This window comes from Euprymna scolopes, chromosome 1 (assembly GCF_053919585.1).
Source record: "Euprymna scolopes isolate OS-2025 chromosome 1, ASM5391958v1, whole genome shotgun sequence".
Taxonomy (NCBI): Eukaryota; Metazoa; Mollusca; class Cephalopoda; order Sepiida; family Sepiolidae; genus Euprymna; species Euprymna scolopes.
The window spans coordinates 139,195,600-139,218,446 of record NC_136482.1 but is presented as its reverse complement, the minus strand read 5'-3'; the positions used below and the strand labels follow the sequence as shown (position 1 = coordinate 139,218,446).

At 30.6% G+C, this 22,847-nt stretch overlaps 2 protein-coding genes across 11 annotated transcripts in view; one reads left to right on the top strand and one right to left on the bottom strand.

Moving 5' to 3' along the window:
- LOC145273340 (retinal-binding protein-like) overlaps window positions 1-22,847 on the top strand; it is a 381,653-nt gene that overhangs the window by 24,313 nt on the left and 334,493 nt on the right. The gene's annotated exons all lie outside the window — the stretch shown is intronic.
- The window catches only part of LOC145272760 (retinal-binding protein), a 368,701-nt gene that overhangs the window by 162,660 nt on the left and 183,194 nt on the right, over window positions 1-22,847 (bottom strand). For all 4 annotated transcript variants that reach the window (XM_080127061.1, XM_080127058.1, XM_080127053.1 and 1 more), the window contains 2 exons: window positions 8,933-9,008; window positions 3,670-3,713 (listed from right to left, as the gene is read on the bottom strand). In XM_080127061.1, the coding sequence (XP_079983187.1) occupies window positions 3,670-3,713; window positions 8,933-9,008 (120 nt within the window). The remainder of the gene's footprint in view (window positions 1-3,669; window positions 3,714-8,932; window positions 9,009-22,847) is intronic.

The window sequence follows — 22,847 nt, the reverse complement described above, 5'->3', positions numbered from 1 at the left end:
TAATGTTCCAGATTAAATGTACTAACACATGGAATAGACAGAAAGTCTGCAATAAAGTGATGGCCTTGATAATAATAAATAATAATAAAATGGGTTTAGGGCCCGGCATGACTATTTTAGATAAAAGTAAAGATACTTCTGTCCTTGAACTGAAGCATAGCCATTAACCCCTTCCCGCTGAGATGCTCTGGCTTGCCTGGAATGTATTTCTCCACTTTCCCTCTTCTCCTCCCCACTCTTTACAATATAGTCCTCCTTTTCCTGGGTTTAAGTCACACCTTAAACCCTTTTATATACAAAATGAATCAATCTTGATTTTGACTTTAATATTGCTCCTTTTTTCGGTCTGATAATGTGGTCTCTTTGAATTGAAACCTACTTGAAACATGTTTGCACATATGTAGCCAATAATATTTATATAACAAACCATATACTTGCTCTATCCTTCATCAAGCACTCTTTAATAAACACAGCTTTCAGTGGATTACATCTAGGAAAACAAACTATACAATAATTATATATACATGATGATTGCTGCTGCATCTTCCCAGATGATCGCCGTCACAGTGTGTTCTTTCCATCTCGTCGTTCATGCCATCTTACGTGGCTCTGCAGACCCGCCACAGATTTGCACATCTTAAAGCAGATGTGGCATACAAATGGAGCAATTTCCACTGAGTTGACTTCCTCTGGAGGCTGAAGTGTATTCTTATGCACAATCATATGCTTTCTCAAACCAGCAGTTTGCGAAATTTACGTCGTAAGTTACTCTTTGATTGATATGTCGAAATTGGTTCGACTTGAAACAGATGTAATAAAATAACAATATGATGACACATGTAAGCTAGATTCAGATATTGATAATCACGTTTTATTTTGATGAATTCCCAAAATAACATATAGGCCATTGTATAAGCAGTTTAATGATGCTTTATCATTTGCTTACTAACTAATGAGGTTACAAAGAGGCTATCATACCCGCTTAACCTTTGATAGCATCGTGGGGGGTTCAGATTAATTTCAGCATGACCCAACGCAAAGGTATTCTTATCGTTTCTATAATGCATCCTATAATCAATAGCTTATATAAAGTGCAATATTCTACATCCGATCGTTCTAATTCACTTATTAGCTCAAGGTTTACTTGATCTTAACGTTTAATAAATAAAATAAAAAATAAAAAAATAAAAAACGAAAAACAAAAAAACAAAAGAAAAAACAAACAAAAACAAACAAAAAATAAAACAAAACATGAATAATCATGTAAAGTATTAGTACCGGTTTAAGAGCAAGTGAACAGTTGCCCTTTTCTGGTTTTTGCGGATTAGTTGATATTACTAATGAGATTTTGGACTCACTAGTCACGCGGCCTATCGAGTGACAATGGTGTTAGAACGAATCGTTAACAGCGAACTGTTTCTTGCTGTAACGCTCTACAACTTTTGAGAGACACCAAAACAATGCGATAACGGGTAATGAGAAAAATAAACAATGTATAGCCAAATATAGAAATAACCAGTTTATTTTGCAAAGAAATAATTTTCCAACTGGTTAGTCCGGTGGATGGCATTGCAGGAAAGTTGATATTGAATGATTACTTCTTTTTCTTGGGAGGGGGGGGGGCGCTTCACCAACAAAGTTTTGATCTTGCAATGCGGTTAGAGGACTGTTCAACGGACTGAATTAAAATCGCCCTAAAAAGTTACAGTTTTTAGTAGGAAAGACAGATGACAGACAACGTTTTCATTGCTTAAATTCGAGAGTACATCATACAATATGCAAAAGTAAGGGCCACATAAAACTTCAAGTACTTTTTTTTATGTTGTCAAACGGAGGTATGACTTATATTTTTGATAAAATCTTTTTATACAATAAAATCAAACTCGCACGTATATACGATACTATCTGAACCTACTCGGCGTTTCCAGGTATTGTTTTGATTTTTTTGGATTTCATTTATTATTTTCAACGACGCCGTTTCTGTTTTCAAAATAGGCACTTGTACACTAGTACGAAGGTACAACTTTTTTGGTTTTTAGTTGGTACATTTGGAGAGTGCATAGCAGCGGCAAACAAATGCAATTTCAGGACCGAATCGAAAATATCACAACAATAAATGCGTGTTTTTGTTTTTTAAAACAGATTTTAGAAAATTATAATAACACAAAATACAGTTTTTTTAAAACATAAATAAGACATCAAAAAAAAATTTTATGACAAAGAAAAATTTTTTGAATTTTCGAATGCGTGTTTTTTGTTAAGGAAGTTTTTGTTACATCTATTGAATTAAAATAAATATAAGAAACTTATAAACATAAAATAGAATTTTCTGGCTGTAATGTACATTTATCTGCGCCCTCTCCAAAAGTTCCAATTTAAAACCAAAAATGTTGGATCTGTGCACTAGTGCCAAGTTCGCAAAAATATTGTTAATTTTTATAGAAGATCTAATGTTTAAAGTTAAATGAAGTCGTTGTAACATAATCCGATTAATAAATAATTAATCTTTAATTATTAAAAAAAATATTCTGTTGTTTTAAAAAAAAATTACGTTCTTTTGTATGTTTTTTAAAGTTACAAAGATAAATATAATTATGACAGCATGTTTTCCTTAATAATTAATTGAAGAAATATAATTCAAAACTATAAGTATTTGTCGTTAAGGTAATGTTAATTTAATTTTTACTTAGATTTTATATACGGATTTTAAAAAGTTAACTCGTGTTGAATGGAAGGAAGATAACTCTGTAAGATACCGTACAATATAGACCAGAAAATATTTATAATTTATAATTTCAGTTTCTTTGGCAAAACAGGTTGAATTAAAGTATATCTAACTTCCGCTATATATAAATAATTATTTAATGGATTTACGGTAATTTCGAATAATTACTTACGCTGATCAGCTAAGTAAGTTGTTCGATTTACGATGTAACACATGTTTGTTTGCGTGTAAAATCACGAATCTTTTATTAGTCACACATGTTCGCCATTCTAGTGACGGGAAAATATATCTATTTGTAGCGTTCGACAAGCGAAATTTATTTTCTAAGTCCGTGCTCTGAAATGTACGAATACAATTCTTTGGTTTTAATTATTTAAATTTCTATTATTTACCAGAGGGAAACAAGTGACCAAGGTATCGTGATTGACGATGTAAGTATGAATCGGTCATCGACATTGGGTGTGCATAGGTGCACTGATTGCGCAATCACTTCTAGTTAATCTACGTCCAGGATCTAATACTTAAGAAAAGGGGCATTTTACATTATACAATTAAATATAAATAGATACCCGAAAGATTAAAAATATTAAAAATTTTAAATATTAAACGTCGAAATAAATTGAATGAAACCGTCCGATTAAAAATGAAAAATATTAAAACGTCAAAATAATTGAATGAAATCATCCGATTTTGAAAATATCAAGAATTAAATTTCAATAGTATCAATCAATTTATTCTGCACGTGTCGTGTTTACTTTTGAAATAAATTAGTTCACATTTTTCATACATGTCATTTGTAATAGGACCCCCCCCCAAAAAAAAAACTAATAGACTTAATTGAAAAAAAAAGTGAAATAAAATGTCTTGATGTCAAAAACGTTGATCATTTGAAAAAAGTCAGATGTTTTTATTTGACGAAAGACTTTAAAAGAAAAATTACTTACATTTTTAAACATTTCAACAGCTTGATCAACATTAAATTGGCGAGCTAAAAATAAGAAAAATTAAAAATGAACACAAGAAAAGAAGAAAAGACGGATTTATTTTCCACATGGTTACGTATTTAAATAATGAGGACAGTTCTATACATTAAACACAGTGCAGGATGTTGTAATTGCCGCAAGCTTCCCTGGAACTCGCGTTTAAAAAAAAAAAAAGATCTTGTTTCATTTTATGTTGACGATTTAAAAAAAAATCGTTGGCCATTATGGTTCACTTCGCATTATGCAAAACTGACTGCATTTCTCAGATCCCACGAAAGATGTCTTTTAATAAACATGTGAAAGATGCACAGAATGATATGGTTACCAATTATAGGAGTGAAAATCTTTTTCAATGTTGTGGACAACAACGAAAAGAGAATCATTATGAGAGCAAGATAGATTAAATAATTAAACATAATTGAACATAAGCTTTCCTTTAATGTGATTATCCTCATATGTAAAACTAGTTATCAGGCTAAATCAATTAACTGTCGCCCATATGTTTTATATTATGGTAGACGACCCATGATCCACTGGGCAAATGTTAGCATGTATTATATATGAATAGCTAGATAAATAAAAGAAAAGTACAAGGTTAGACCACTTAAACAGTATACATTTTTAATTCTAATAGAATTAGTAAACAAAACACCCACTTTCCAAAACATTCAATTTTCACAAAGTTAAACGATTTCAGAATACACTGTGATGTCATAATAGACCATTGCTGTGCTGCCTCTGTATTTCTTCTCCTCTCCCTAACCATTTCTCATCATTCACAATTAGGTTATCACCATTCTTTTTTTTAAACGGCATTCACTCGAGCTGGGTTAAACCTGTTTCTTCTGAAAGGGAAGTATCAAGGGAATATTAAATTCACAAGCAGTCCCCAGTTACATGTACATCTCACGGCGTATAGATTCTTGCAACTCTTGCAAGGAGGTGCTATGATCCTCCTAAATACAGCGCCTGATATTCCAAAATTGTCACTCATCTGGTACTGATCAGGCTCACCAGTGACAAAGTTTAGTGATCTAGTGAGAACTGACGTGTCAGCTTTATTGTACCGTGTATTATTCACCCTTCTACACACTATCAAAATATTGATCTATTAAAAGAGTACGAAAAACTTCAGATTTTTCTGCAAGCACACGACTTTCGTAGGTAAAGCTTATCAGAAGTATTTCATACGATATATTCCTTGATAACCTAAATTGAATTCCTCTAAAATTCCTATTGAAATGAAGAAGCCATTCCCATTACGTTATGCATATATTAGTATTTCGGATTTTTGTAGATGGTGATTGATAGTTTGTATTGTTTGGATTATGCAGACTGCTGTTCTCATGCTGGATATCAATCTCACAACGTTTCGGTTAATGTAAGCTTCAATTTTCTTTTTCTTGTTGGACTAGTGAATCTGTACGAAATTCTGAACGGAATCCTTTATTTAATCCACGGAGGTAGTTTGCTTTCGTTCCATCAAACATGGCCGAGAAGAAAACTTAAATAATTTATAATTGTATTCTTAGTATCGACCGCAAATATTGTCACTTAGAACTGGTTATTATTTAGTACTTATATTAATTACGCCATCAGTCCGCAATATCCCCGTGAATTAAATAAAGCTTTACGTTTGAACGTTTAAAATTCTATTCAGATTCCCGAGTTTAACACGACAAAATGCCCTAAAGATAGTGGAAGTACACTGGCACAAATGTTGCGAGAATAACAGCCAACATGAGAACAGAATTCCGAATCATCCAAATAATTCAATGCATTATTACTTCATCACATATAAAAATGTAGCAGTTCCAAACATTTTAAATGAGTGTCGGTTAAGTTAACTTGTTTATAATTGTTATAATAAAATGATCTTTTGCATCCTTGATTTTAATTTCATATAATATTACATGTAATTTTCATACTGCATTCAATTGTTCGTTCTTAGCCAAATAAAAGTGCTAAAATTGTTATTCTGAAAACTTAGAATCAATCTACACACACCATTGACATGTAATAATCTTTTTGATTCCATTTTATAATCGTAGTTCAATAGTATTGTTCTTCAGTGGCTTTATAAGTAAGGATAACTTTTCTTGATCCATATATATGGACAATAGACAACCCATAATCCGGTTGTAACAAGAACTTTCTTCCGTGCACAAATTTATGGAATTTTTTATATAAAATATTATTCATTTTTTAAATTTTATTTATTTGGCTATTGAATCATTCTAGCGCTCCAATAGATATCTCACGATATACATTCTCGACCGTCTTAGGATGGAGTACCGTTATTACATCTGGGAGGGTGCTGCTCGGAGCACCCTATCTTGTCTTGACAGTGTTCAAAATAGACGTCGTAATCTTTTCTCTTCTTTGCAACCTCTTTCTCACAGAAGAGACGTTGCGAGTCTTCTCTGCTTTATCGCTATTTTCATGGCAAGTGTTCGACTGAGCTCCAATCTATGATCCCCTCGACAATCTTTCATAACACACAAAAAAAAAACATTCGTCTAGCCAAAATCACTGTAAAAAATCCCCCCTCTCTATCGGTGCTTAAACCTAAACGTGGAATCTAAGAACAAAGTTTCTTTCCTAGAATTGACCGTTTGTGGAACTCTGTTACGCTGGTATGCTTTCCAGTCGACTACAAAATCGTCGTCTTCAAGTCCATCGTAAACAAATTCTTATTGTAAATAATCGAATTATACAAAATTTTGACTACGATTAATACGCTACTGTCCTAATGATTACAATACAGGCGTCAACCCATATCCTCGAGTAGGTTCTTGGCCTTGATATATGGTAACTCCTTTGTAAGAATATACTCTGAAGCACTGGATGTGTACTACTGTCTTCGAAGGAAGAATTACCTCGTTAATGCCATATTCACTTGCATTCAAAGCCACAAAAATGTGAAAATTAGGATCAAAATATATTGATGATAAGTCGGACATCAGGATGTGTTTTTTATTTGTTAAATGCATGTTAGCGTTTCATAGACCATTTCTACGAGTGTCATACCAAAAGTATTAAACCGTTAAAGAACTAACGAAGTCGGGAGTGATACCCTTAAAACAAGCGTCCTTTTGTGATTCAAAATTTATTTGTCTACAGAGTCACGACCATTCTCAATGCACTTTTGCCAATCTCTTTTCATACCTCGATAGAAACAGTCTGCAGTGCGCTTTGTCACTCACATCTCTGTCGGCATTCTGAAATCGATAGACCCATCTCCTAACTGGGCTGACATCAACTGCATCGGCTTCGTAAATGTTCAACAGACATCGAAGAATGTTGATCTGTTCATTTTTTCTGCGTAGAGGAATTCAATAACACATCTCTGCTTCTGACACACGTCCATACGTGTTTTCTTAGAGTCTCACACCGTCCATATCTGCAACAGAGAGATGAAACTTTAAGCTTATGAGTGCATAAGTTCAGTCATCATAACAATATAATTTGCACCCCTTTCTGGTCCATTTGGGCGGAATAAAAGGTAGAAAGCATTACTTTTCGAACGCCACTTGTAATAATTCATCGGTTTGGAACACTTTAATATGTTTTTAAATCTCCACATAATTTTTTGTACGAAAATAAACTTGTAAGTTTGTAACTTCAATATTCTTTTCTAAAATAATAGCATCAAACTTGGTTAAATGTTTTGGGAGAAAAACGTCAATTATCTTATTTTGAAGAAAACAATCTCCAGAAAATCCTTAAAAGCAACTGGTGTCTTTTTACTTGTCTGTTCTGAAGAAAGCAACTCTTTGGAAAGATCTATCAGAATGACTATTAAAAGAATAACTTAACAGGCAAACGTTAAGATTAACGTCGGGGCAGATTGAATTAGACTTGAAAACGACCGTGTTGAGATCGGCTGGGAAGCAGCCGTACTGAATTGTGTTCTATGGGCGGACAGTTCGAATGTGTCCATCTTGTCGATTATACTGGCATATTTACTCATTTAAAAAGCGTGTTTCTTCAGATTACATGCGTAATATTAAGCAGATTTTAAGTTTATCATGTCATCCAAACGTTTGCCACTTAACAGCCATTTACAAATATATAAAAAACGTTTAACAAGAAGGTAAAAAAATATATTTAAATGAAGCAGACATTTTGGATGCTGAACTGATATTTAGAATCAGTAGTCGAAATAATGCGCACAATTTACTGAGTTCATGTTTAATGAATTAACGTCACTGCCTCATCTATAAATATACGAAGATAGTTCCAAAAGTTATGCTTCCTATTTTTATTCAACGTTAAAAATTGAAGAGCTACGAAGATCGACCTTTTGTGTTCCAGAATTTATTTTTCTACATAGTCATCATCATTCTGAATGCACTTTTGCCTGGAATTCACACGTTCATGGGGTTGTTTTCTTAAAGCCTCATACCGACAATATCTACAGCAGAGAGATGAAAATTTCATGATAGTATAAGTTCAGTCATTATAAAAATACAATTTTCAATTTCTTCTGATCCATTCGGGCGGAATAAAAGTAAGAGGTCTTACTATGGAACGTTTCTCGTATTTACAGCTTTTTATTTTTTTGTTTCGTTTTTGTAACCAAATTATTACTACTCTTAAAGTAGGATTTATGAAGTTATATTACATTTTTTCATTACCGTCCGACCATAAAGTTAGTATTAATTGAACAAAATTGTTAAAAAATGTTCATAAAATTATAATAATTGTTGTTAAGGTGATTATAATAATTAAGGTGATGCTGTTTTAATTTCTTTTGATAAAATGATTGAATGCGAACAATTTCCGAATATTTTGCTATATGAAGATTTTTTGCTGAGAATTTTAAAACCAGAAATGTTTTTCTATCTGAAAGATTAATTGCTTCCAAATTTCTTTCAAACGAATTCATTTTTCCCCTTGATTAAAATGGCTGACTTGTTTACATATATCCCGAAATGCATTGTGGTGAAATCAATTTCCAAATTACATTAATTTTTTAAAATAATTAAAAAAAAATTTGTTTTAGTATTTTACACTATTGAATTTTTAATTTAAATACACCATAGATTAATTAAAAATAATAAGTCATGTAGAGGCGAGGACACACGCAGATACACTAAAAGTTACAATCCAATATTATTCGTAAAGAGAAGATGAGACCCCGACGGCGTGTGACCGTAATCTGTATCTGATTTAGCTTATAAATTAAGTTCAACTTTTATATTAACTTTTCTAAACTTACCTATCAGCCACCTCTTGCAGTAGATGTCGTTCTTCAACTGTTTCTCGGTAGCAATGTCCTTCAATTTGAGCCGGAACTGAAAGAGACAGAATCAAAGTTTATGTTTGAGATGTCACAAAGGGCAGAGAACTGCGATAGATAAATCTATGACGAGAATACGTTCGTTGTACTTCGCCACTTCTTCGCTGGATACGTCCGCTCTAATGAGTCCCACACTTAGAATAAATGCATTGAAAGTTTCAAGCAGTCATAAATAATCTTTTAGCAGTTTTTACGATCAAACATTCTAGAAAAAGTAGTTCCCGTTTTGCGAGATTGGGTTCATAACATAAGATTAATTCGCTTGTAAATTGGCAAGATGTAGCAAAGTAAATAAATATAAATAGATAAATAAATAAATAAAAATGGTTATTAATCTTTTTCGTTTTACTCCCGGCAACCTATTTACCATATTTTAGAATGCCACCGCAGTACCGCACCAGATTATAAGAATGTCCGAATCAAAACTAATATTTTAACAGCATATAACATAAAAAACATCCTGATTTATAATGGCGTTATTTACCATTTAATTAAGAGCACCTGTTCCATTTCTATATTAATTTATATAAATGGTAGCAAAAGAATTTCTATCATAAAAAGTTGGCTACGAATTTATTAGCAATTTTGCGTCCGATAATGTCTCATATGTGGAATCCAAGATCACGTGACAATGAGCGTTCAGCCATTGGTCACAAATACTAAAAAAAGAAAAACAAAAACTTTGTTTCTTTCTCTTTTTCCCCCTTTTCTATTTGACCAGCGAAATGGCACGTTTGTTAATCGCACTTTCCTGATTTCAGCGGCGAGAAGAAACCCTAACGTTGTAACGTATGCTTTATCAAATCCCGCAGTGGTCGGCGTTCTGAAACTCGGCTGTTGATAAAACCACGTGGACAATTGTTTGGTTATAAAAGTTTTATTGGTTTTCGTGTAGCTTTTGTCTCCTTGATTCTACTTTCGCTTTTTATCGCTTACATGCTCCTATTCCGAATTCATAGGAGTGGGTCGACATCAGTGGACCTTTCTATACCAAAACGGTAATTAACAAGGTTTTTTTCTTTCAAGTTTAACATATTTCAAACTGATATAAATTATTGTACAATAAAATAATTAAATTAAAAGAAAAAAAAACATTTTTCTTATTTCGAATTATTTAATCAAGCAAAAATACCATTTTTTTACTCGATTACTAAACTGAAAAAGATTATCTATACGCAGCAACTTAACAGAGTTATAATTATACGAAAAGTAGAATTAACTAAAAAAAAGCAGAAACGCTAGGTGCTATATTATAACGTTTAGATGAAAATATGCTGCCTAAATCCACACACAATCTCTCTCTCTCTCTCTCTCTCTCTCTCTCTCTCTCTCTCTCTCTCTCTCTCTCTCTCTCTCTCTCTCTGAAGATGTACAGTTTGCAGATATTTTCAATTCTGAAACCAAAAACAAACAGCTATGTTTTTTTTTTAATTTTTGGAGAGGAAATGGTTTTAATGATTGTTAACTGATAAAGAGCGACTATAAAAGGAGGAAATTCGTTTCTCATTAATTAATGTTTGCGATGATGCTGTTTTTTGTGACACCGGAAGTTCGGACAAGTAAATTTATATTTAAATAATAATAATAATAATAATAATAATAATAATAATAATAATAATAATAATAAGCTAATTTATTAATACAATCAACAATTACTGGTGTATTGTATCATACGTTAATAGGATCTTTTATTATTATTCTCTTTTTTTTTAATTCTTCATCGGAAAGTATACATTGTAATATACCCGAAAAATATAAGAGTCATTGAAAGGGTCTCATCAAATCTGATAATTCAGAATCTCTCTTGATGGGGATGCGATTGGTGATATAAAGCTTGAGGATGTGTTGGAGACACCAGTGATCGAACACTTCGTAGTTGCGAATGTCGGAAACCGACAGTAGCCTACAGCAGAAGTGTATATTCGGCATATAGGTGGATAATAATTTCCTGTCCAGTCCAAAAAGGGGCAAGATATAGAATGTGTCCTGTTGTTTGTTGTGGACATTTCTTTTTCCCGTCCCAGTTTTGTAAAACTAGCGCACAAAATTCAACATTTTCCACTACCTTCTTTCAGTTCAGATTAATAGCGGCTCGTTTAGATGAAAAAATGTTGGCTGAGAAAATCTTCGTTTTGGGGCTTTTTAATCGGTTTGGATAAAAAGTTTGAGCTACCAATGTATGCATGTATGTTTGCATGTCTGCCTAAAACTTTCGACAGAGGCGACGAATTTTCACAGGATTAGTATCGTTTTGAAGCTCGACGTTTCAAACGACAAATACCGAAAAATTGGCTAAAAACATTAATATCTTCACCCTCAACTAGGCACTTTTCTACAGGGAGGGGTCGCTTTTTTCACCGATATTTTCGAAAGTCATCCCCTATTTTCGATTGTCTAGCCTAAATTTAAACCTACGTCACTTCCGGTCGTAACAGCAAAGACGCTAGTTTTTTTCCCGTTCTGTTCCTCATTCGCGGTACAGGGTCGAGCCTGCCTTCCTACTACCCTTTTCTTTTTTTTTTGCTCAACACACACCTCCAAACACCCGGGCAACGGCGGTATATATATATATAACGATTCTAATATTTATCGTCCTATCACGCATATATATTATCATAAAATAACACAGATTAAAGTATAAAGTGTCCGGACAACTCATCCACGGAAAACACGTCCATTTTTGCTTGGGACATAAATATCGATTGAAAACACATTTTCTGACCGTGCTTGGTTTTAAAAGAGAATACACATCCCATACTATTTCTAAAAAATATTTTTACTTGTTTACTGTTACTTTAAAAAAAAATAATAAAAATGATTTTTCTAAGTATTCGTATTCTACCGATCTTTGTAACTTTTTAGTGGTTTAACTTATTTTAAAAGCGTTTATTCAGTTAAAAAAATCAAGTAGTGTCAAGTGTTACTTTAAAACAAAAAAATGTTCGACATTAGATGATCACATCATGGGAGTTTCGATAATCGGTCCAAAATAAAAAAAATCTCCAACTTTTTGTTCGAACACCGAGTTGTTCGATCACCGAAACGTTCAGCAACCGAATTATCACTGTATATATAATGTTTAAGATATATAAAAATATAAGATATACTTATTTATAATTCATAATTATATATGCATATATAAAAATTAAATTTTCAACATATTGGCAATATTTTAAATAGGACAACTCTAGAGTAAATCTGGTATTGTGGCAAGTGGAATAATTTTTGCTAAGATAACATAAGAGGATAAACAACGTTCCCTATTTTCCCCCATTTTTCATGATCTTATTTCATGTTATGTGTTATATTTTTGCAGCGAATAAATAATTCAAGGCGTAGTATCTGTTCAAATACTACACTTCATATTCTCTTATCCTCGATCAGTGCTTCTATACCGAAGCATTTTTAAAAAATTTCTTACAATCTAGTTTGCTCCTCCTTGATACGCAGGGTTTTATACATTAAAAACCGACCTTGTGTCTAAATCGGCCACCGTGGTAAGATAAGTAAATAAGATTACACATACTTAATAATAACACCCTTAACACTCCCCTCCAAAATGAGATTTTACTTTTAAGCGATTATATGTGAACACTCTGAAAACATAGGAAAAAAAAAAAAAAAAGAGGAATTATTTAAAAAATTATACTGAGGGATCGGTTTCTTATATAAATTTATTTTTTGCCACTAACTCTAACCCCGACTGAAAAACTCATAAAACCACACATGATCGCTTAAAATGTTGGCATACTCCATGAAAACAAATAAAAACACGCGCTGTATGCATCTGCGATAACAAATTTATTTTATTAACTGCCTTAAAACACTAGAATGGATCAGAAGTTTAGGATTCATGTTACGTTAAATTTCCGTGTGAAGCTCTGAATTCTAATAGTATTGATTTCTATGTCTCCGTGAAGTTTTTCGAGGTGTTCATATGTAATTGCCTAAAAAAGAGGAATGTCACTTTTGTTTAGAGGGTTGCTTCAACAACGATAACAATAGCAACAACAATAATTATAAGTCCTATATACTAAGTAGGTACGCGCATTAATTGGCGGAAAACTGACAGGGGGAACATAGTTTTGAAAGCTAGTTTATCATACTTTTGTAAGTTTCACATTACGTTTTGATTGTATTTGAAAGAAGTTAATTTCCTAAAGAAAAAAAAAAAATTTTTACACGTGAAAAAAAGTTATAGTGGAAAATATTTTCACGATGAGCTAACTAATTCAGCTAAATGTTGAAGTTAAATAATTTCATTGTAAAATCCTTTGAAAGATAGACATTGATTTTCTGGGATTATTTCAAAGATTATTATTAAAGTGAAATACAAACAAACAAAAATTCGTCTAGCATGAGTTCTACGGAAGGCTAAAATGTCAGAAAGTCAAATGTCTATCCGAAAATGACGCCTGGGGTTGAAGACAGAGAGGGCATACAAAACTGACTGGTTTTTCTTTTTTTTCCGGCCGTGCAACCGTACATTCCTATTGTAAACGTATAATTTTTAATTTTTTAAATTAAATTATTTTTGTGTATTATTGCGTTTAAACTTTTTAATTTTTTTAATTTTTTCAAAATTATATAAAAATTGTGTTAAGCTGAAAATTACACGTTCATTCATGCAAGAAAAATATTAAAATCTTACGTATAAAATTTACGTTAAAAATGTAATGTTAAGAAAGAGGAAATATTTTTTGCAATTATTATTTTTTGTGTGGAAATATTAAATCAACAATACTTAATTTAATGAGAATATCGTTTTTTATTGTTCCAATTTACGATGCTTTATTTTCATAAAAAAAGCAAAAATAAATTCGATAATTTCTTTTTAATATTGAAAACCATAACTTTAGTAAAGATATTTTTTGTTTAAACAAAGTAATACATTTCCAGTAAGATTCAAATAAAAGTAATGGGTTCATTATATTCCGTGATTATTACTTGATAAATAATGCCAATTTCATTAAAATTTGTTAATTTCCTGAGTTTTGGTGAATTTTTAAATACAGTGAGGGGTCAAAATGTTATACATTTTGAGCATCGTCTATTCATTTTTACCTAATACTAAAAGAATATACTTATGAAACGAAATTAATGAACACATGTTAGTTATTACTTTTTAATTCATGAAATACATTTCTTTCAAAGAGTTGTTTATAAAATACGGATTTACATTTTGTTTTGTTGTCAAAAATTTGTAAAACTCGTCCCCGGAAAACTCCCCCCCCCTTTTTACTAGGTAGGAAAACTGGCCCCTTATTAATAAATATCGATTGAAAACACATTTTATGAGCGTTCTTAAAGAAGAAATTGTCTTTAAAAGAGAATACACATCTCATAATATTTTTAAAATTATTTTTATCTCTTGTTTTAAAAAATAAACTTGATCACGGAGTCAAGATACGAAAAACGAAACCATATATTTATTTAAAAAATAATTTAGTTTTAACACTTTTTGTGTTGTTACGAAACAAAAATAAAAGAACGAAAACACGTATTATCAAAGAAAGTAATTATTTTATTTAGAAGAATTAATTTAGATTAAACAATTCTTGGGTTATTACAAAACAACAAAAAAGAAAACACGGTATTATGTAATTTTTGTACCGCGCCGAAATAATAACGTCATTATTTCGAAAGCCATTATTAATATGGGGGGAGGGTATCGTTTAAAAGTCATTACGGGGGCACTTGTGCAGTATGCAGACGGCAGCTATTGTTAGAGGGCGATAACTCCAATTTCTTTTTGGTCAAATAACGCGGCAAATAAGTAAGAAACAAGTTTTTTTTTTTTCCGAACAGAAAAATATTTTACAATCAAAACATTTATTGTATCAAAATGTATCAATATATAACCATAAAAATATTTATTGTATCAAAATGTATCACTATATAATCATAAAAACATTTATTGTATCAAAATGTATCAATATATAATCATAAAAACATTTATTGTATCAAAATGTATCAATATATAACCATAAAAATATTTATTGTATCAAAATGTATCACTATATAACCATAAAAACATTTATTGTATCAAAATGTATCAATATATAATCATAAAAACATTTATTGTATCAAAATGTATCAATATATAACCATAAAAACATTTAAAAGTAAACGTATTTTTTTTTAATGATTGCTTCCTCAAAGCATTTTCTTTCACTTTCTTCGTATATATCCCAGACTTTATTTTTAATCGCGCGTGTATTTATTTCATTTTTTTGAATTTTTTTTTTCTTTGATTCATATTTTTATTTCGTGCTTGTTTTTATTTTATTTTAGTTTAATTTTTATTCATTATTTTCTCCACTAAATATTATTATTTTGTTAAATTATTTTTGCGTACATATTCAAATAATGCTTTTGTCCCCCCCCCTCCCGCCTTTTTTTGGCCTCAAATAGTACCTTCAAAAAGTTTTCGTGATTAAATAAACCAAAGAAAACCTTTTGCGCATGCGCTTTGAAGGACTAATGATTAAATAAAAACATCAGGGCCCACGTTTCCGTGAAGTACCAAATTTTCTAAATAAAATATTTGTTTTAATATTTGATAATACAAGAAGTGTTTTCTTTTTGTTGTTTGTTTCGTAATAACACAGGAAATGTTAAAAACTAGAGTTTTTTTTTTTTTTTTTTTTTTTAGAAATATATGGTTTCGTTTTTCGTGTCTTTCGTTCGGTTTCGTTACATAATCAACCGTAACCACGTCCGGTAGCTTTACTTTTTTTTTCCGAGCAGTGATCTTGGACATTACCTAAAAATATACTAATTTATTATGAGGGGGGGGTCGTTTTAAAACTATATCTATCTCAGTATTTTCTTTCATTTTCTATTTTGGAGTGATTATCGAGACTCCTAAGATGTGATTATCTCATGTCGGACATTTTTTGTTCAAAAGTAACACTCTAAATTACTTGTTTTTTTTTTTTTTTTTTTTTTTACTAAAATAAGTCGAACCACCAAAAACACACAAAGCTAGGTAGAAAACGAAAACTTAGAAAAATCAATTTAATTTTTTTTAAAACAACAGTAAACAAGTAAAAATATTTTTTAAAAATATTATGGGATGTGTATTCTTTTTTAAAGACAATATTTTCTTCAAGAACGGTCATAAAATGTGTTTTCAATCGATATTTATTCAATAAGGGACAAGTTTTCCTACCTAGCAAAAGGGGACGAGTTTTCCGGGGTCGAGTTTTCCGGGGTCGAGTTTTTCGGGTACTAGTTTTCCGGAGACGAGTTTTCCGGAGACGAGTTTTCCTAAATTCGTTTTAAAAAAGGACTATACTCCCATACTATTAAAAAAAATAAAAAAATTTTTACTTGTTAACTGTTGTTTTTAAAAGATAAAATCGATTTTCTTAGTGTCCGTTTTCTACCTGACTTGCTTACTTGTTAGTGGTTTCACTTTTTTTAAACCGTTTATTCTGTTAAAAAACGAAACTACAGATCGCATAATATTTTTAAAAATATTTATACTTATTTACTATTTTTTTTTAAAGGGTAAAATTGATTTTTCTACCTAGCTGGCTAAGTTGTCAGTGGTTTAATTTATTTTGAAGTTTAATCAGTAAAAAAACAACAAAATCAAAAACAAAAAGCAAGTTTTCAAAAACGGTTATAAAATGTGTTTTTAATCGATATTTATTCAATAAGGGGCCAATTTTTCCTACCTAGCAAAAAGGGACGATTTTTCCGGATACGGGTTTTCCGGGTACTAGTTTTCCGGGGATGAGTTGTCCAGGCACCATATAGAAATATATATATATATATATATATATATATATATATATATATATATATATATATATGTATGTATGACTTTAGAAATACATAATTATTATTCATATTAAAACCAGTGCCCCTCCCTATCATAGAAGTCCTACTCATTCACATAAACAAACCGACCATCAATCGGGCTCAACATAAGGAAGAGGGTATGCTTAAGTGCTTTTAAACGATTTTAATCGACTTTTTTTTCAATAAATTCACTAAACACAATTTTTAAATACATCACTTGCCTCAAGTAGAAGTAAAAACGTTTGCGGATATCGTCAATTTTTTTTTTTTTTTTTACACTCGAACAGAATGGTCAAACATTGGCCGGTCAAATGGAAAAAATGGATCGCAAGAGAAACAAGAAACTTGCTGTTTAACGAAACATGCATGAGAGAAAAAATACTGCCCAAATATACCAATACATATCTCTACAATTATATAAATGCAACTTTGTCTGTGTATATGAGTCTGTTCTTTATAGACTCCGAAATGGCTGAACAGATTTTCTTTCAAATTTACAGTACTTTAGTGTATAAGTCTGGGAATGATCTTAGTTAAGTTTTATCTCAGAATACCCCCAATAATTACTGATAATCGATAATCGAAACCGTTATTTTAATTTATCTATCATCGATAAAGTCATTTTTCCATATCGTCGCTTAGCAACAATGGTAGAACAACGGGCCGTGAAAATTATACTGTGGGTAAGTTGATAGTGTTTTTTTTGTTTTTTTGTATGATGTGATCTGTAGGTTCAAACTCCGCACGTAAATTTCTGAATATTTTTTTCATTAACTTCAAAGAATTTTATAAGACTTGAAAATTTACGTGTTTTTTTTTCTTTTTTCTTTTTTCTTTTTTGTATGACGTAGTCTGTAGGTTCAAACCCCGCACGTAAATTTCTTAATGATTTTTTTTTGTTAACTGGAAAGAAATTTATACAAAATAATTTTATAAAAGAAAGAGTAGGTTCTCTAGAGTGCAATGTAGAATAACATATTTTGGACTAAGTTACTGCATGGAGGCATGTGAAGCTTCCTCCCGGGCGATTTCACGGGCTTCGATGACAATATGTATACATTATTTAATTGGAATTCATTGAGATGACTATCACTTGTTAGTTTTATTTATTGCAGACTATTATCCTCATCTTTTATTAGTTGTTTTCACGACGTTTCGGCCAACTATTCCTCTGGCCTTCGTCAGGTGGTAACTGCAACGGATAGGAACTCTGAATCTCTTGACTGCATTCACTGCATTCACTGCGTTCAGTAGTTGTCGTCTCACTACGTTTTGGCCAAGTAAGCCTCTGGCTGGCTTTTGGTAAGATTGAAACCGCTATCTTCAGACAATTCTCACCTTGAACCATAGAGATTCAATGTTTCTATTAACTGCGCCACGGGCCTGTGGCACAGTTGATAGAGACGTTGAATCTCTATGGCCGAAACGTCATGGAAACAACTAAAAAAGATGATGATACTTGTCCGCAATAAATAAAACTAATAAAAATATAGGAATGTGAAATATTCGTTGATTATTATTCCATCCCGTAGCTACATAACAAAATAAAGATACCTCATCATAAGTAACACACATTCTACGTCTTTTGCTATTATAATATCTGCAGGTAGTAAAATGTTATAATTCGTCGCAAAACAGGACGCAAATAAATATTCAACACCGTAAGTACACATGAAACCAAACAATCTAACAACATACGGTACTTCTTCAAGTGCACAAATCTCAGACACGTTGATTCAAAATTGGCAAAATATCTGCGTGTCTGCAGAGTACAAAGAACGCTTGAGAGCCAACAGGCAGGCTAAAGATAAAAAAAAAAAAAAACAAGAAAAAAAAAAAAACAGATACCGGAAAACCATAATTCTGTTGATTTAGTTAGACCCAACCTCTTGACTTACACATCATCGTGGCATAGATGTTATCTTGTGTGAGATTTGTTCAGTTTGCAATTCTGTATCTTATTTCTTTTTCAGTCATAGATACGACTCAATGCCGAAAGTAATGGAAATGGCGAGAATAACGCATTTAAATGCTTCCTGTATGCCTTGTCTTATGAATTGAGAAAAAACATGTTAGATCCGTGAAATACTTTATAAAAACTTAACAGACATAAGATGACGGTTTCTTAAGAAATCTGTTAATTAATAATGTTTATAGTCAAAGTATATATACAGTGCCACGCAAAACTATTAGATACATTACATTTTTCTTCATAACTTTAATTAGAGTTCAAGATTTTTACCTACAATTTGGTCAGTATATTCCTATATATATATATATATATATATATATATATATATATATATATATATATATATACATATATATATATATATATGTATATACATATATATATATATATATACATATATATATATATATATGTATATACATATATATATATATATATACATATATATATATATATGTATATACATATATACATATATATATATATATATATGTATATACATATATATATATATATATATATATATGTATATATATATGTATATATATATGTATATATATATGTATATACATATATATATATATATATATATATATATATGTATATACATATATATATATATGTATATACATATATATATATATATATGTATATACATATGTATATATATATGTATATATATATGTATATACATATATATATATTTATATATATATATATATATATGTATATACATATATATATATATATATATATATATATATATATGTATATACATATATATATATATGTATATACATATATATATATATATATGTATATACATATATATATATATATATATATATATATATATATGTATATACATATATATATATGTATATACATATATATATATATATGTGTATATACATATATATATATATATATATGTATATACATATATATATATATATATGTATATACATATATATATATATATGTATATACATTTAAAGAAAATCAAATAAAAAAGCCAATTAAAAGAAACGTTATTGGCATCAGAAAATAGGCACTAAGTTTTTACGATTCCGATACTGATTAATCGACCCAACACTAATATATATATATATATATATATATATATATATATATATATATATATATATATATATATATATATATATATATATATATATATAAAGCTGAATGTGTGTGTGTGTGTGTGTGTGTGTGTGTCTGGTCACGAATAGGCCCCTACATGGTTGACTATTTTAAAAAACTGATTACATATAATGATAGAAGATGTATCGAGACACAGGAATGGGTATGTTTGATCTGGCAGAACAGTGGTTAATTAAAATTGTGGGGTCTGCGTTCGCGCCTGGTCCACAAAGTATGGAAAAAAACCCCGTTTACAAGTGTTTTTGATATAGATGCACATAAGAATACTTTGATAGTAGGTTTTAACTTAAATAGGGATGGTATAATAAAATTGTAGGGTCTGCGTTCGCGCCTGGCCTCTATAGAATGGAAATAGGCACAAACTTTAATAAAGACTTTTCATATCTATCTGCGTAAGTATACTTTGATAATTATGTTTCAGTTTGAAGAAATATGTTATAATAAAATGATGGGGTGTTCGTTCGTGCCTGACCTCTCTAGAATGGAAATATGTTACAAAGTTTAACAAGGTTTTTTAATATAGATCCACAGAATATTGTGATAAGTGTTTCAGTGTGAACAGGTATGGTATAATAAATTATGGGGTTTATCTATTTTATTTTTACTTTCATCATCTTTTGCTTTGGTTTTGATACCCCCAAATTCGAAGCTACCTCTTTACAACCCTTCCTTTTCATAACCTATCATACTTTCATAAATCAGACTCCATTTTCTGTAGGCTGTTTTAGAAACCAGTCAACGACGGGTACTTTTGCTAATATATATATATATATATATATATATATATATATATATATATATATATATATATATATATATATATATATATATATATATTGTGTGTGTGTGTGTGATGGAATATATTCTATCCCTTGTCCTGATTGTAATATAATTTAGCATAGCGTCACCGGCACCGGTGAAGGAAACAATACTATAAAAAGGCAAAAAAGGACGATCGTGGGAAAAACGTGGGTGAAGTAACAGCTGTGACAATGAGAAATAAATGGCGTTGTAACAAAGAAAAAACAAGCTGAAGTTCTTTTCTATTCTTTGTCTACTTTGTGATTGAATGTACAACGTGTTAGTCCTCGGACAGCGTTACAAGAGTCTACATTGGAGAGATCCAGACAAGAAAATTTACGAGCTGAAAAGACCCATCAAAACTAACTCAATTCTTTGTATTCTAATACTGTGATTTATTGATTTTTTTTTAACGATAAAAATGTCATTTTAATTAAACTTATATAAAAATAAAAACAATCTACACGACGATTAATTAAAATAGCTTTCATATTTCATCCACAAATAGAATTAAACAAAGCATGGGCTTCCCCTCGTCTATCTGAAGCTATTATCAATGAAAAAATGTACATTAGACACTTATCCAGTTTTTATATTAGTTTTTTTCTGTTTTGCTTTTATCTTCTTTCCTTTTGATAATACGGCATCTATGTCTATTTTATATATATATATATATATATATATATATATATATATATATATATATATATATATATATATATACTTACATATATATATATATATATATATATGTAAGTATATATAAGTAAATACTTAAAGTTCACGCATAAAATTATACTTTCGTATGTTAATTTATGTGATTAAATGAAGTAGTCATATATATATATATATATATATATATATATATATATATATATATATATATATAATATGGCTACTTCACACATAATAATAATCACACAAATAATTTTATGCGTAAACTTTAAGTATTTACTTCAACAGTGCTAAATACATAGGTAGAGCTAGGCAATAAGTTATAATATATATATATATATGGCAGTGTAGCTTAGTTTTCTAGAAGTACACCCAATGAAACGACATGCGTCCACTAAAACGTGCTTAATGAGTTATATATATATATATATATATATACTAGCATTTCAGCCCGGCGTTGCCGGGTGTTTGGAGGTGTATGTTGAGCAAAAATAAAAAAAAAAGCGGCCAATTTTTAAAAATTTGACCTCTATTATGACCCCTTAACATTTATTGTTTTGGGATCCGTTTTCGGCTAGAAATGTGGCAGATAAGGGGTTCAACGATTTGACTTTTGAGAATTTCAACGATTTGACTTTTGAGAATTCTACCAAACTACTCCGACAATTTTGCGTCTAAACACTTAAAATTTTAGATATATCTTCCTTGGACATGGATCTAACTTAATAACTTGATTTGAGCCCAAAACAATAAATTTTAAGGGGTCATAATAGCGGTCAAAGTTTTAAAAAATTGACCCTGCGGTCTCTACAAAATTACTCAGACAATTTCTGGTCTAAATATTCGAAATTTGGGATAAAGGGTATTCAGAGATAGGGTCAGCTTTTTAATCGGTTTGGGTCGAAAATTTTTAGTTACCAATATATAAATGTATATATGTATTATGTTTGCATGTCTGCCTAAAACTTTCGACAGGGGCGACGGATTTTACCAAGATCAGAATCGTTTTAAAGTTCAACCTTTCAGACGACAAATATTGAAAAATTAGCTAAAACATTAATATCTTTACCTTCAACTGGGAACGTTTCTACAGGGGGGGGGAGGTAACATTTTTCGCTGCTATTTTTGAAAGTCATCCCCTCCTTTCGATTGTCTAGCCTTAATTTTAATAAATGTCACTTCCGGTTTTGCGGTGGTCGTAACAGCATAGACGTCAGCTTTTTTCCCGTTGTTTTCCTTCTTCGCGGTACGGGTTCGAGCCTGCCTTCCTACTACCACTTTTTCTTTTTTTTTCTTTTTTTTTTTTTGCTCGAGAGACACATCCAAACACCCGGCCAACGCCGGGCAGAAATGCTAGTATGTATATAAAAGTGAAAGTGTATATCTGTGTGTGTGTGTGTGTGTGTGTGT